Here is a 14,039-nt window from a genome sequence, read left to right on the forward strand (position 1 = left end):
CGCTCTTGCCTGACTTCTGGTATTCAGCTGTGCTGCCTTTGTTTGACCAAGGCTGTAAGGAGATCAGGATCCAAGTGTTCACCAATAAAACACAGCATCAGTGAGCAGGTTATTCCCTCACATGTGCTGCTTGATAGTACTGTTGACGACCCCTTCCATCACTTTTATGATAGTCAAATGTAGACCAATGGGATGGTAACTGGCTGAGTTGAATTTGATTTGCTTTTTGTGTACAGCACACAGCTGGGCAATTTTTTCCACATTGTCAGGTGGATGCCAGTGTTGTGCACCCTGTCTCAGTTGCCATCCTGCCCCTCCCTCTTTCTCTCTCTCCTCCCGTTTATACCCCCCTTTTCATCACCACTCCTTCAAAAAATCACAAAGGGACAAAATTTACCATCAAAATGACATTTCCTCGATTTAATTGTAGGCTATATAACAACTGACTGTCACTGTCCATTCTGCTCCCTGCTGCTGTTTGATGGGTTTTCTTTTTCATTTGCACAGTAATTTTAGTTTCCAAACCACTCAGCTGTCAGTTTGAAAAAATGCTTAACTGTTAGCTTTTTTTCAATACGGAATATATGAAATGGCTTCAGCTTAATGTGTCATCTCGAACATTATCTCATTTGTTTAAACACAGATTTGCTCCTCTGCAATGGTCTTGTGTCCCTGAGTATTTGCATATAATTGGACTGTGCAGTTTGTAACTTTCCTGTGGTGAAAGTTTGGTTTTGACAAAAGCAGTGAGCTACATGGAAGGAACAAAAATTTCAATTGTTCCAGTGTATGAATCCGGGAGTATTTTCTGTGTTGGATTGATTTTGTACAATGCTGTCATTCATGCAAAGACCTATCCAAAAACCTCAAACATTTGCCTAAGGCAAATAGAATTTGGTGAGCTATGTAGTGCACAGTTGATGAAAATGTTTGCATGTTGTTGGGCTGACTATGCAAGCAAATTTCCCATTTTGTTCTCAGCCTGTGGGTGATGTTAGTGAGAACATGTTTAGAAGATTGGTTTAGATGAGCAAGGCTTGTGTGATGTGCAAATGCTCGCGTCTGTCAGATAGACCAAGTGGCCTGTTTCTGCACCTTAGAACCAATGTCACTCTTTACTGGCCATAAGAACGTGAGATGAAGTTTTCCTGAACTGCCCATGAGCTAATTGTCTGTCTAAGGTGATACAGGCTGGATGTTCCAGAAATGAATGACTGATGAAGGCATAGAATCATGAATAGTTACAATGCAAGGGAGAACTCAGCCTTGTTCATTTTTCTTTTTCTTTTTCGGTAATATCCTGAAGACTTTGGTTAGGCTTCAGCTGGAGCACTTTGCTGTTCTGGTCACAGGAATGATGCGATTGCAGTGAAGAGAGTGCAGAGGAGATCCTCCAGGATGTTGAACAAAAACCAAGTTGCTGGAAAAGCTGAGCAGGTCTGGCAGCATCTGTGAAGGAGAAAACAGAGTTACCTTTCAGGTCTGGTGACCCTTCCTCAGAACATCCTTCCGGATGTTGGCCTGGTTGGAGCAGTTTAGCTCGGAAAAGAAGCTGAATAAGCTTGGATTGTTTTCTTGAGAGCAGAGAAGGCTTGGGGAGGGAGTGGCTGATCTCAGTCGAAGGGTCATAACAAGGGGGTATAATTTTAAGGTGAAAGACTGGAGCTTTAGAGGTAATTTGAGGCCTAAAAAAAAATAGGGTGGTGGGTGTCTGGAATGCACTGCCTGGGAGGGTTGTTGAGGTGGAGAAATTTGGAAAATGTCTCTGGATGACCATGTGAAAGGCAACATTCATGCTGTGGCTCAAGTGCTAGCAAGTGGGACTAGTGTAGATATAGTGTAGTTTCGTCAGTGTATACTCGATGACTGAACTTCTTCTGTCCTGCATGCTTTTGAAAAAGTTGGTTCGTGGGATGTTAGCATCGCTGATTAAGCAGCATTAATTGGTCATCCCTTATTGCCCAGAGGGCAATTAAGAGTCAGTCACATTGCTGTGGGTCTGGAGTCACACGTAGGCCAGATCAGGTAAGGACAGCAATTTCCTTCCCTAAAGAGCACGAGTGAACTAGGTGGATTTATCCGACCATTGATGACAATTTCGTGGTCAGAATTAGACTCTTAATTTCAGACTTTTCAAACTTCATGCCCATTCTTGAATTCCAAATCCTAGCAAATGGCTGGATTAAAAAGCCTTTCCCTCATATCTCTGTTCTTCCTTTGCCAGTCACCTCAAAGCAGTGCCCTTTGGCTCTTAATCCTACCAATCAGAACAGTTTCTCCCTATCTACTTTGTTCAGACTCCACGCCATTTTCGAGCACTTCTTTCAAAGTTCCACTTATTATATTTTTCTCCAAGAACAGCTCTGTATTCCCCAATCTCTCCGTGTAACTGAAGTTCCTTATGTTTGGAATCACTCTCGTGCCTGTTTTCTGCATTTTCTCTAATTCCTTCATATCCCTCCAAGGGAGGAACGCAGATCTGCATAAAATGCTCTAGTCCAGGGAGAACCAGTGCTTCGTAGACATTTATCATAACTTCTTTGTTGTTCTCTTCATTTTTTTTTCTTGCCTGCTTGTTTTTTTTAAATTCTGAATGGCAACATGTGAGACAGAATTTTGCACTGCCCTGTAAGTGCCCAGTTCCCCTGGTGATTTTCCCACCGATTTCCAACCTGTTCAATCCTGGAATCTAGGGCTTCAAAACTGGATACTGCTTGTAGCCAAAGTGTTGGCCACTGCCTCCCTCTGTCTGACCTTGGGATGGCAAAACCACCCTTTCAGAATTAGCTCATTCAGCCTTGCAAAAGCAGTGCAGGAGGTGAGCCCAACTGATGTCAGAGATGTTCAGAAGCTGCATTCCCATCATCTCATGTAGATGGAACGATGCCTTTCTTTGCACATTCATACCCAACATTTATTAAACCCAGGATGCCATGTCCTTCATTAAGCACTTTCTGAACCTGTCTTGGCATCTTTGATTTGTGCAGATATTCCCATTCTGCTCCTTCACCCCTCTTATAATGCAATCCTTTATATTCTGTTGCCTCCATTCTTCCTACCAAAAAGTATCACTTTGTTCGACTCTTTGTTCAGTTTCATCTGCCGCAAGACACCCCAGTACACCATCCTGTCTAGGACATTTTGCAGTTTCAGTTTACAAATATTTCAGATTTTGTGTGGTCTGTGAATTAAGTCCCTCTGCGCCCAAGTGCCAAAAGCAGAGATCCTCACACCACCCCGTGGGAAATCCCACTACAAACCTCTCTACAGTTCTAACAACAACTATTCATCGTTAACTCACTGTTTCCAGTGACTCACTCAATAGACGTCCATGTAATATTGCTGTGTGACTTGAAGGAAAGATTGAATACATTGATATTTATGGCTAAACATTTATAGAGCAGAAATCGACGCATCAATTTGAATGCCTCATTATATGGACAAAATTGTGGGAGAAAATGTTGGCAATTGTCAAACTGAAATATTGCAATGCAATGATTGAGACAGATTTTGAGTATTGAGCTTAGTTTTGGGTCAGCTAGCAGGGAAGGGAACATCAAAGTCCCTGAAAGAGTGAAGTATTGAATAAGAAGTCATAATCACCCATCACCCCTCCGTTTGCTGACCTGTAATGGTTCCATATCTTCAAGTTCTCACCTTTGTGCTCAAATCCCTAGGTATCCTCACTCCTCTCTCTGTCCGTAACTTCTTCCGGATTCATGATTTTCCAAATGTATCGCTTCATTCTAATCAGCATGAAGTTTCATCTGCCATAAGTCGGCCCAGTCCACCACCTTGTTCAGGACCTTTTGGGTTTTCACGCTATCCTTCTTTTAGTTCACAACACTTCATGTTCTGCCGTCTCTCAGGACCAACATCTCCAGTATTGAGGTGCTGGTAACTGCCAGTCAGCTGCATTGGACAGGCCACGTCGTTCACATACTTGTACTGTGATCTTTGTCGAGGCAGCTAGTTCTCAGGCAGGTGGACAAAGCATTTTGGGGAGTCCTCGGGGCCTCCCTGAAAAATGCAGCATCCTCACTGACTGCCTGAGGCTGCCCCCAGCTGGAGCAGAAGGATCTGCGAAGATGCCAACTGTTTTGAGCAACTCTGACGGGGCCTGTTGGAGGCCACGTGAAAGCAGTGTGCGAAAGAATCCAAACATCTTACACACCCAGCTCATCATCAAACACCGCCACTCCCATTGTGCAAGGCGTGTGGACCCAGCTCTGTCCTGTTTAACGTGCACAACTCTAAGTGAAAAAGTCATCCTTGATGTTTATGGATTGCCAAGGAAGAAGGAAGGTGATTATTTGATCCTTTGTGTCAGATTCCTTAACTTATGAACAGAAGATTAGAGGAAGTGACTTTTCTCAGGAGACAATTCAGCGTGAACTTTAAAGGTTCCAGAAGATGCCAAATTGGGGGAAGACGTTAAAAGAAGGAACGCATGACTATTAAGTGCAAGCTCAAGAACCGGGCCAGGGTTTGCACATTGAGCAGGTGAAAAGCACCTTCCTAAAGTAGTTCTTCAGTAGTTCATCTGAGGCTAAGTTGTTCGTGTTTCTACAGTTCGTTTCAATGACCTTGGAATTGGAATCTGACAGCGTATTTTAAATTTGGGTGTCTGTTCATGAGTATGTACGTGATCATTGGTTAAAATGATAGAATTCTTTATTCAGGTGGAGCGTGATAAAGTTGATTCTGAGCCTCAGGCCCTGAATCTAAACAGCGTAAGCCACGGTGGTATGACGTACGAGCTGGCTATGATTGATTTGACAGTGCTACTGAAAGGAATGATGGTGTATCGGCAATGTCTAACATTTTGAAAATGCATGGAGTAACTGCAGCAATTATTCCTTATTACCTGGAAGGAAAATAAAACAGCTAAGGTAGCCCGACCATGGCTAATAAGGGAAATTAGGGGTAGTATTAGAAGGGGCATATAAATGACCAAAAAGAGCAGCAGACCTGACGATTGGGAGAAGTTCAGATTTTAAACAAAGGAGGACAAAGGGATTGTTGAAAAGGGGGAAAGTAGAGTTCAAGATTAAGCTGGAGGGTAACATGAACAGATTGTAAAAATGTAATTCGGTTTGCAAAGAGAAACAATTGTCTTCAATAATCTATGGTTAGAAACGGGGGATATTATAATAGGTTGAAAAGAGATGGCAGGTGAATTATATACATAATTGGTTTTGCCTTCACACAAATAACGTCTCAAAAATGTTGAGGAATGTAGGGTCTAGTGAGAGGGAGAAACTGAAGAAAATCAGTATGAATATCGAGATGGCATTGGGAAACTGATAGACTTTTAGAAGGCTTTTTCTAGAGTCCCGCTTAAGAGATTAAAATTAAAGCACGTGTAAAATGTGTTGTGCAGACTTGGAGGGCTGAAGGGCCTGTTCCTGTGCTGTACTGTTCCTTGTTCTTCAAATTGGGGTAGTGTACTGACATGGATAAAGAATTGGTTGGCAGGCAGAAAATAAAGAATGCGAATAAACAGGTTATGTTCTGAGTGGCAGCTAATGACCAGTGGGTTACTGCAGGGATCAGTGCTTCAACCCCAGATGTTCACAGAATATGTGATTGATTTAGGTGTGGGAGTTAAATGTCATATCTCCAAGTTTGCAGCCGACACAAACTGTGAGGGAGAAGCAGAGATGCATTTGTGTGATTCAGCCAAGTCGAGTAAGTCGGCACATGCATAGCAGCTGCAATATAATGTGGATAAATGGGAGGTTTTTCGGGTTTGTGCTTTGACAGCAAAAATAGGAAGTTAAATTATTTTCTGAACAATGATAGATTGGGAAAAGGGGAGGTGCAGTGAGATCTGGGAGTTTTTGTGCACCAATTTCTGAAAATAAGTGCATAGGTACAGCAGGTGGTGAAGGAGGCACACGGTATGTTGGGCTTCACAGCGAAAGGATTCGAATACATGACCGGAGATGTCTTGCTGCAGTTATACAGGGCCTTGGTGAGAGCACGCCAAGAGCATTCTGAGCAGTTTTGGCATTCGAACCTGAGAAAGGATGATCTGGCAATGGGGCAAGTGTAACAAAGGTTCACCAGAGTGATTCTTGGGATGGCAGGACTGACATGTGACGAGAGACTGGATTGGTCCGAATTTTATTCACAAAGATGCAGGGATCTCATAGAAGTCTGTAAAATTCTAACATTGGTAGTGTTATTTGTTAATCTTGTGGTCCATGAAGTCTTCCTTCCTACAGTCCTTCCTTTGAGTTAGCTACTTAAGATTCATCTAATATCTGCCTGCATAACTCTATATCCAGTTTTTTGTCTCATTGCACGGTTATGGGAAACCTTCAGATGCTAGAATAAGCAAAAACCTATAAATGCTAGAGATCTGAAAGAAAAGTGTCGGAGGTCCGACAGCATCTATGGAGAGAAACAGAGTTAACATTTCAAGTCCTGACACCTTATAATGCAGGGTCACTGCGCTCAATGTTAACTCTGTTTCTGTCACCACTGATGCTGCCAGACCTGCTGAGTTTCTCCAGCTCTGTCTGTTTTACATTCAAATGCTTGCCTGCGTTAACTTTGACAAATATATGAAAGCATTTGTTGCATTATTACAGCAAGTGCTTTAACATCAGGTGTACTTCATTAACTCTGAAATATCTTATAATGTCTTAGTGTTAAAGGCATATATATTAACACAAATTCATTTTGAATAGTAGTCGAAAAAGTCAGTTCTTTGAGCATAAATTCCAGCAAGAGCTAGTTTGGCCTAGTACTTTGCTGTATTTTCCATTTAATTGTTCTAGTCATAGACTTAGAGATACACAGCACGAAACAGACCCTTCGGCCCAACTCATGGCTGTTGATCACATATCCTAAATACATCTAGGCCCATCTGCCAGCATTTACTCATATCCATCTAAACCCTTCCTATTCATATACCCGTCCAGATGCCTTTTAAATGTTGTAATTGTACCAGTCGCCTCCAGTTTTGCTGGCAACTCATTCCATACACATCCTATCCTCTGTGTGAGAAGGTTGCCCCACAGGTCCTTTTTAAATCTTACCCCTCTCACCTTAAACCCATGCCCTTTAGCTTTGAACTCCCACACCCCAGGAAAAGACCTTGTCTATTTACCCTATCCATGCCTCTCATGATTTTATAGCTTCTATAAGGCCACCCCTCAGCCTCCACGCTCCAGGGAAAATAGCTCCAGCTTCTCTCTATAGCTCAAACCCTCCAACCCTGGCAACATCCTTGTAAATCTTTTCTGAACCCTTTCAAGTTTCACAACATCCTTCCTGTAGCAAGGACACCAGAATTGATCACAGTATTCCCCAACGGTGGTCGAACCAATGTCTTGTACAGCCATAACATGACCTCCCTATTCCAATACTCAATGCACTGACCAATAAAGACAAGCATGCCAAACGCATGCCTTCTCTATTTCATCTACCTGGAACTCTATGAACCTGCACTCCAAGATCTCTTTGTTCAGCAACACTCCCCAGGACCCTACCATTAAATGTATAAGTCCCGCCCTGATTGGCCTTTCTAAAATGCAGCATCTCACATGTGTCGAAATTAATCCCCATCTGCCACTCTTCAGCCATTGGCTGAACTGATCAAGGTCCCATTGTGCTCTGAGATAACCTTCTTTGCTGTCCTAATCTACTTTCGGGATTTTTTTTAAAAAACTATAAACACCTAATTGGTGATGACAAGGTGTAGATCTGGGTGAATACAGCAGGCCAGGCAGCATCAGAGGAGCAGAAAAGCCGATGTTTCAGGTCAGACCCAAAACATCAACTTTTCTGCTCCTCTGATGCTGCTTGGCCTGCTGTGTTCATCCAGCTCTACACCTTGTTATCTCAGATTCTCCTGCATCAGTAGTTCCTATTATCTCTAATTGTTAATTGGTGTTTGTGTTGCCTTCCACTGCTAATTAGGACGAGCTCCTCCCCGAAACACAACCGTTGACCTGAACAGCGGGAACATTGATGTGCCACCCAACATGGCCAGTTGGGCCAGCTTTCATAACGGAGTAGCTGCAGGACTGAAGGTAGCCCCGGCATCCCAGATAGACTCTGCTTGGATCGTGTACAACAGACAGAAGAACACTGAGCTCACCAACGAGTACGCTGGCCTGCTGATGGCACTTGGGCTCAACGGGCACTTGAGCAAACTGACCACAATGAGCATTCATGACTACCTCAGTAAGGTAGGCACTCAGCATGCAGAAAATGTTATCCACTCCTGTGAAGCCCTATCTCTGCAGCCCTCTCAATGCAGCACTTTCAAACATATATATCCAGTTCTCTTTTAAAACCTCCTATGGAATCAGTCTCCACCAATCTCTTAAGTAGTGTATTCCAAATCTGACAACCCCCTAAGAAGTTTCTCCTCATCTCACTCCTAGCTGTCTTGCTCACCACCTTGAAGCTGTGACCCCCAGTTGCTGACATACTGACTAGTGGAAACATCCACTTAAGTGAAGTTAGACTGAAGTTTGATGTCTGGTGCAATGGATATATTAACCAAATCACTGGTACTTCAAGTATTAAACTCTCCTTGTTGGGGGGTAGGTTTTTATTTACAGCACACTTGTGATTTCCAATGCAGAAACTTGCAGCAGATATTTGGCTACCGTTATTCTCAATAGTGATTAGAATTACATGTGAGGGCCTTGGCTGACTGATATTAGCAAAGTGCAGCAGCTATTTATATGCCAGTGTTCAGTCTCTGTGATATCACTGGGCAGGATAAACGTGGGGAGGATGTTCCTGCTGACCGAGGAGTTCAGAATCGGGAGAGGGGGTGTCGGGCCACAATCCAAGGGTGTGAGGTAGGTAATTTAGGACTGAATTGGCTTGGAAAGGGATGTGGGGTAAGAAATAAGATCAAGGGAAAATAGCTATGGGAAATGCAAAATTACTGAGATGGGGAGAGGGATGGGTCTGTGTGGGATACTCTTCGCAGGGTTGGTGTGGACTCAATGTGCCAAATTAACTGCTTCCACACTGTAGAAATTCTCTGATTCTGTGATCAAGGCTGAGATGAGGTGAAGCAGTTATTACAAATGTAGCATGTATATTACTGTTGGCAAAATTTCCTTCTGTTGATTTGGTAGGAACATTTGCAGAATCTGCTATTTCACATTTGAAAATATTACAAAAAAAAGCAAGAATAAGCTATTATGTCCTACAGGCTTGCTCTGCTATTCAGTACCAGCACTATCTTCCTTCACTATCCATATTCCTCAATATCCAAAAATCTATCCATCTTAAATACACAGAATGACTGAGTCTCAGCTGATGCTTGGTGCCTTCATTTTTTAAAGTAAGAAATTTCTCCTTGTCTCAACCTTAAATGGCCAATGGCCAACAAAATGGCCAACTCTGTGTCTGACTTCTAATTTGAGACTCCCTAGTCAAGAAAAAGAGCTCATGAGCACCTTAAGACTTTATACGGTTCAGTGAGATCACCCCTTATTCTCCTAAACTTCAGGAAACATGGACTGACCCTACTCAATCAGTCCTCATAGGGCAATCTCTTCATTGCTAGGAACAAACTGAGTGAACTTTTCAAAGGCACCATTATTTCATTTGCCAAACCCTGTTTCTCATCTGTCTGAACTGAGTCAACTCCGTCAACAACTCATTCAACATTAATTGCCTCTTAATAGAAAGTTTAGTTTGATATTTATCATAACATTTGTTTCTGATTTCCAGCATCCACAGTTCTTTCAGTTTTTTGATATTTATCATGACTTCGTTCATAGATTTCATCTGTTTTAGCACATGTGCAATCACATTCTTAACACAAGAACAATTAAATTCAATTAGCCTGATTGGGTTACCCACTTTTTTAAAAATGGATTGATGGTTTTTTTTGAAGAAAATGCATTTTGAGTTTGTGATTTTGCAGGCAGTTGGACCCATTTTGCTCAGGTCTTTTGCTGACTAGAACTAAAAATGCCTTTTTTAAAAAAAAGTTAGGCTTTGAAACAGAAAGAAAGGAAATGTCACTTTTCTACAGTGTGAAAAATTGCGGCCTATACATCTAACAGCTAAATTTTATTTTTTTTCAATTATCTCAAGATGAATACAGATGAGGATGAGTTGATCTTATCTTAGCCGGTTGCAGTTCCTCAGTCAGACTTTTGGGTTGGATTGTTGAATGTATTTCTGGCCTGTGTTTCCACTGCAGTCCCCTAGGCATCCTCCTGCTATCTGTCTTAACTTGACTTTTCAATAGACTTAAACTATTTCTTTATTGTCTTTTTAACTTTTCCTTACTTTGCAATCATGTTTCAGATATACCAATCTATAAAGCTTGATTTATTTTCCAACATCAGAGGTTTCTCTCTTGGTTGCGTCCTTTTGAAATAGAATTTGAGGAGAATCAACACATATCCCAATCCTCAGTGATGGGGAGCCCAGCATGTCATTGCAAGAGGCTGAAGTGTTTGCTTGCACCTTCAGCCAGAAGTGCTGAGTGAATAATGCATTTCGGCCTCCTCCGGAGGTCCCCAAGATGCTGGTCTTGAGCAAGTTTAAGTCACTCTACGTAATATCATGAATCAGCTGAAGGCATTGAACACTGCAAGGGTTATGGGCCCTGACAATATCTAGACATTGGTACTGAAGACTCTTGTTGCCAGAATTAGCTCCATCCCGAGCCAAACTATTCCAGTACAGTTTCAGAACGTAGCACCTACCCAGCAATATACGAGATTGTTCGGAGACATCCTATCCGTTGAAAGGCAGAACAAATCTAACCTGGCAAAACTAATGTTGATCACCAGCAAAATGATGGAAGGGTCATCATAGCGTTATCAAGTTGCAGTTACTCACTGATGCTTTGTTTGGGTTCCTCCAGGGCCACTGAGCTCCTGACTTCATTACAATCATAGACAAAAGAGCTGAATTCCAGAAATGAGGTAGGAATGACTGCCCTTGACGTTAAGACAGTATTTGATTGAGTGTGGTATTGAGGAGCCCTCAAAAACATTGAGTCAATGGAAATCATTTGAAAACTATCTGCTAGTTGGAGTCATACCTAACACAGAGGAAGATGGTTCTTGGATGTCAATCATCTCAGTCTGAGAATATCATTGCAGGAGTTCCTCAGGGTAGTGTCCTCGTCCCAACTGTCTTCAGCTGCTTCATCAATCGCCTTCCGTCCAACAGAATTGCTAATGGATGATGTTAGCTGATGATGCACAATATCCATTGCCATTTGCTGTTCAGATGCTGAAATAGTTCGTGTCCACAGACAACAAGGCCTGGGCAGTGCTCAGGCTTGAATTGATGAATGGCAGTTATGGACCCAACCCATGTCTGAAGTGTGATGGCATACTCTCCACCTGCTTGGATGAGTATAGCTGTAATAGTATTCATGAACTTCAACATCATTCAGGACAAAGCAGACTGCTTGGTAGGCACCCTATTCACTCCCTCCCCTACCAATGTACAATGGCAGCAGTGTGAACCGTCGACAGGAAGCAACCTCCTTCAGCAGCACTTTGCACATTCATCACCTCCCTGGCCTCGAAGGCAGCAGATTCATGGGGATGACTGCAAGTTCGCAAGCAAACCATGCACTATTTTATCTTGGAACCAAACTGCTGTTCCTTCACTTTGCTGGGTCAAAATTCTCAAAGTTCCTTCCTCACAGCACCTTGGCATGTACTTAGCACCAGAAGCACACATTCAAATTCACAGTCACAGGTGCACTGGTTATTTGATTTGTCTGGTTGATGGGTTTGTGATGCAGAGTAATGCATGGGTTCAATTCCCGCACTGGCTGGGCTGACTAGGAGGATCTCTGCTTCTCAACCTCACCCAAGGCATGGTGACCATTCTCTTGCTCTCTGTCTTGCTTGGTCTCACACTCGTTCTCTCTCTCGACTGCAGTGTTTTAAGAGGGCAGATCACCTCCATCTTCTTATGAGTAATTAATGAATGAGCAACATGTGCTGTCATTGCTAGCAACATATCCCAAATACAGTGTAAAAATAACTTCTTAAAGTGAAATAATGATTTGATTCTCAGGATGCCCCTCATGGCTGTTGATTGCAACATTTATGGAGTCTGCATGTTTTGATGGCATCTTGATGATCAAATTGTGCACCATATTCCATTTCAAGGACCCAAATGCATGACAGTATTGTGGCTTTCCTCGCTTAAACAGTATTTACTTGCAATGCTGATGTGGAGCTTTCACTAATTTCAGGTTTGTTCACATGCCGAGAGCTCTTGTATAGAAATTCTGCATAATAAGTAAAAAAGCTGTTTTTATATATGCTTCCAGGTCCTTTTATAACTTCAGGATGTTGTCCCAGAGTGATGTGCACTCAATGAAGTGACCTCTCTTTAAATGCTCAATGTTGCTTTGAACCATGTGTAATTGAGACCCAAACTAGTTACTGAAAATGGAGAAAATTGGAAACACAACATGAAAAACAATAATCTACACCAGATCAGTGAACAGTGTATGCTTTCTGTGTCCTGCAAAGTATTTAAGGGTGGATGCAGTGTAACTTCTGAGAGCCATTTCTTGGTTTTACCACAAGATTGTATGCAGATGTAGCTTGGGTTTTCTTGACTGAAGGTGCTAGATTAGTTGTCCAGGCTGTGTTGTACTGTTCAGTACAACATTGAAACATGGCTCATTGACACTTGAAACTGGGGATAGGCGGTAATCAAAGAGCTATTAACACTTTATAATGACGCATACCATAACCAAAATCAAAAATAATTTGGAAAGGAAAGAGGATAGGGTAGTTGTTTCAGAGATAGCAGGAACTGCAGATGCTGGAGAATCTGAGATATCCAGCTCTGCATCTTGCTGAACGCAGCAGGTCAAGCAGCATTAGAGGAGCAGGAAGGCAGACGTTTTGGGCCCAGATCCTTCCTCAGAAAATCTGTCGAGGGTAGGGTAGTTACTGGTGAGTAAAGTGAGCTTTCAGTGCAGATTTTGCCTGTCACCCTGCAGGATTTGTGATTTTTTTTTGTTACATTAAACCAGCAAGAATTGCAATCCTGCTACTTGTTTTAAAAAAAGACTGAATGGTCGTTCATTGCTGTTTGAACAGGCTTTTCAGCATCACATGCATTGATAAAGAGATGTTTTGTTGTGTGGGGTCCAACAAATGTTAAGGTAGCACATTGCACACTTTGAGGTTTTGTCATTGTGCTGCCACTGTGCTTAAAGTGAAGAAGGAAATATAATACTGGGGTATGGTTTCACTTTTACTGTAGAATTTTCCACTGTGAAGAATTCTTGCAGTTCTGCTGAAAATCCTTCCTGACATTAAGTCAGACGTTTCAATTATTTCTTCAGCTCTCATCCAGCATGCTGCAAATTGACTGGACGTTTCTCTTGGCATTGGAATTTTGCAAAGTAATTCTTGCTTTTAAAATAAGCAGTAATCATTATATGAGACCTGTCTTACTGAGTAGGATTTTTTGAGCAGCATTCTGCAATTTTGTCCTTGGTGATTTATGGTCTGATGAAAGGTTGAGTTTTTCTTGCAGGCGTGGGGATTTGCATTCAGCTGTAAGCAGCCAGTTTGAGGGTTGCAGGCCACATAGCAGGATATCAACTTTGCTGGCTCCTCTTGCTCCCCATGGAATGACTGGCAACATGGACAGAATTTATTTCAGAGACCACTGGTGGGACAGGGGGAGAGTGAAGATTCTTGCTACCTGCATTTTCATTTTCATACTTGCTTCTGCTGGTAATCTCTCACAAACATTACGAGGAAAGAAGCCCCACAGTGCAAAGCAGAATTTAACGAGTTAGGCAAGAGACTGAAAAGTGAGATCTTTGTGAACATAATTTTAGGATTGCTCCCACTACCATGTGTCAGTAACTAGGGAAATAGAAAGATTTGAGAGAATGATTATATGTGCCTGGAGAATAGTCCAGCAGAGAGGGCCTTAGACGTCTGGGGCACTGGATCCTCTTAGGGAGGAGGTGGGCCCTGCACAAGAAGGACAGGTTTTACCTGAACAAGACTGGGATTGGTATCCTCATGGGGAGCTTTGCT

General features: G+C 42.4%; 1 protein-coding gene across 2 annotated transcripts in view; it reads left to right on the forward strand.

Annotated features, from left to right (window-relative positions):
* The window catches only part of anapc1 (anaphase promoting complex subunit 1), a 215,129-nt gene that overhangs the window by 74,578 nt on the left and 126,512 nt on the right, over window positions 1–14,039 (forward strand). For both annotated transcript variants that reach the window (XM_059645205.1, XM_059645206.1), the window contains exon 28: window positions 7,933–8,204. In XM_059645205.1, the coding sequence (XP_059501188.1) occupies window positions 7,933–8,204 (272 nt within the window). The remainder of the gene's footprint in view (window positions 1–7,932; window positions 8,205–14,039) is intronic.

The sequence above is a fragment of the Stegostoma tigrinum genome, chromosome 4 (genome assembly GCF_030684315.1).
Source record: "Stegostoma tigrinum isolate sSteTig4 chromosome 4, sSteTig4.hap1, whole genome shotgun sequence".
In the NCBI taxonomy this organism is placed as follows: domain Eukaryota; kingdom Metazoa; phylum Chordata; class Chondrichthyes; order Orectolobiformes; family Stegostomatidae; genus Stegostoma; species Stegostoma tigrinum.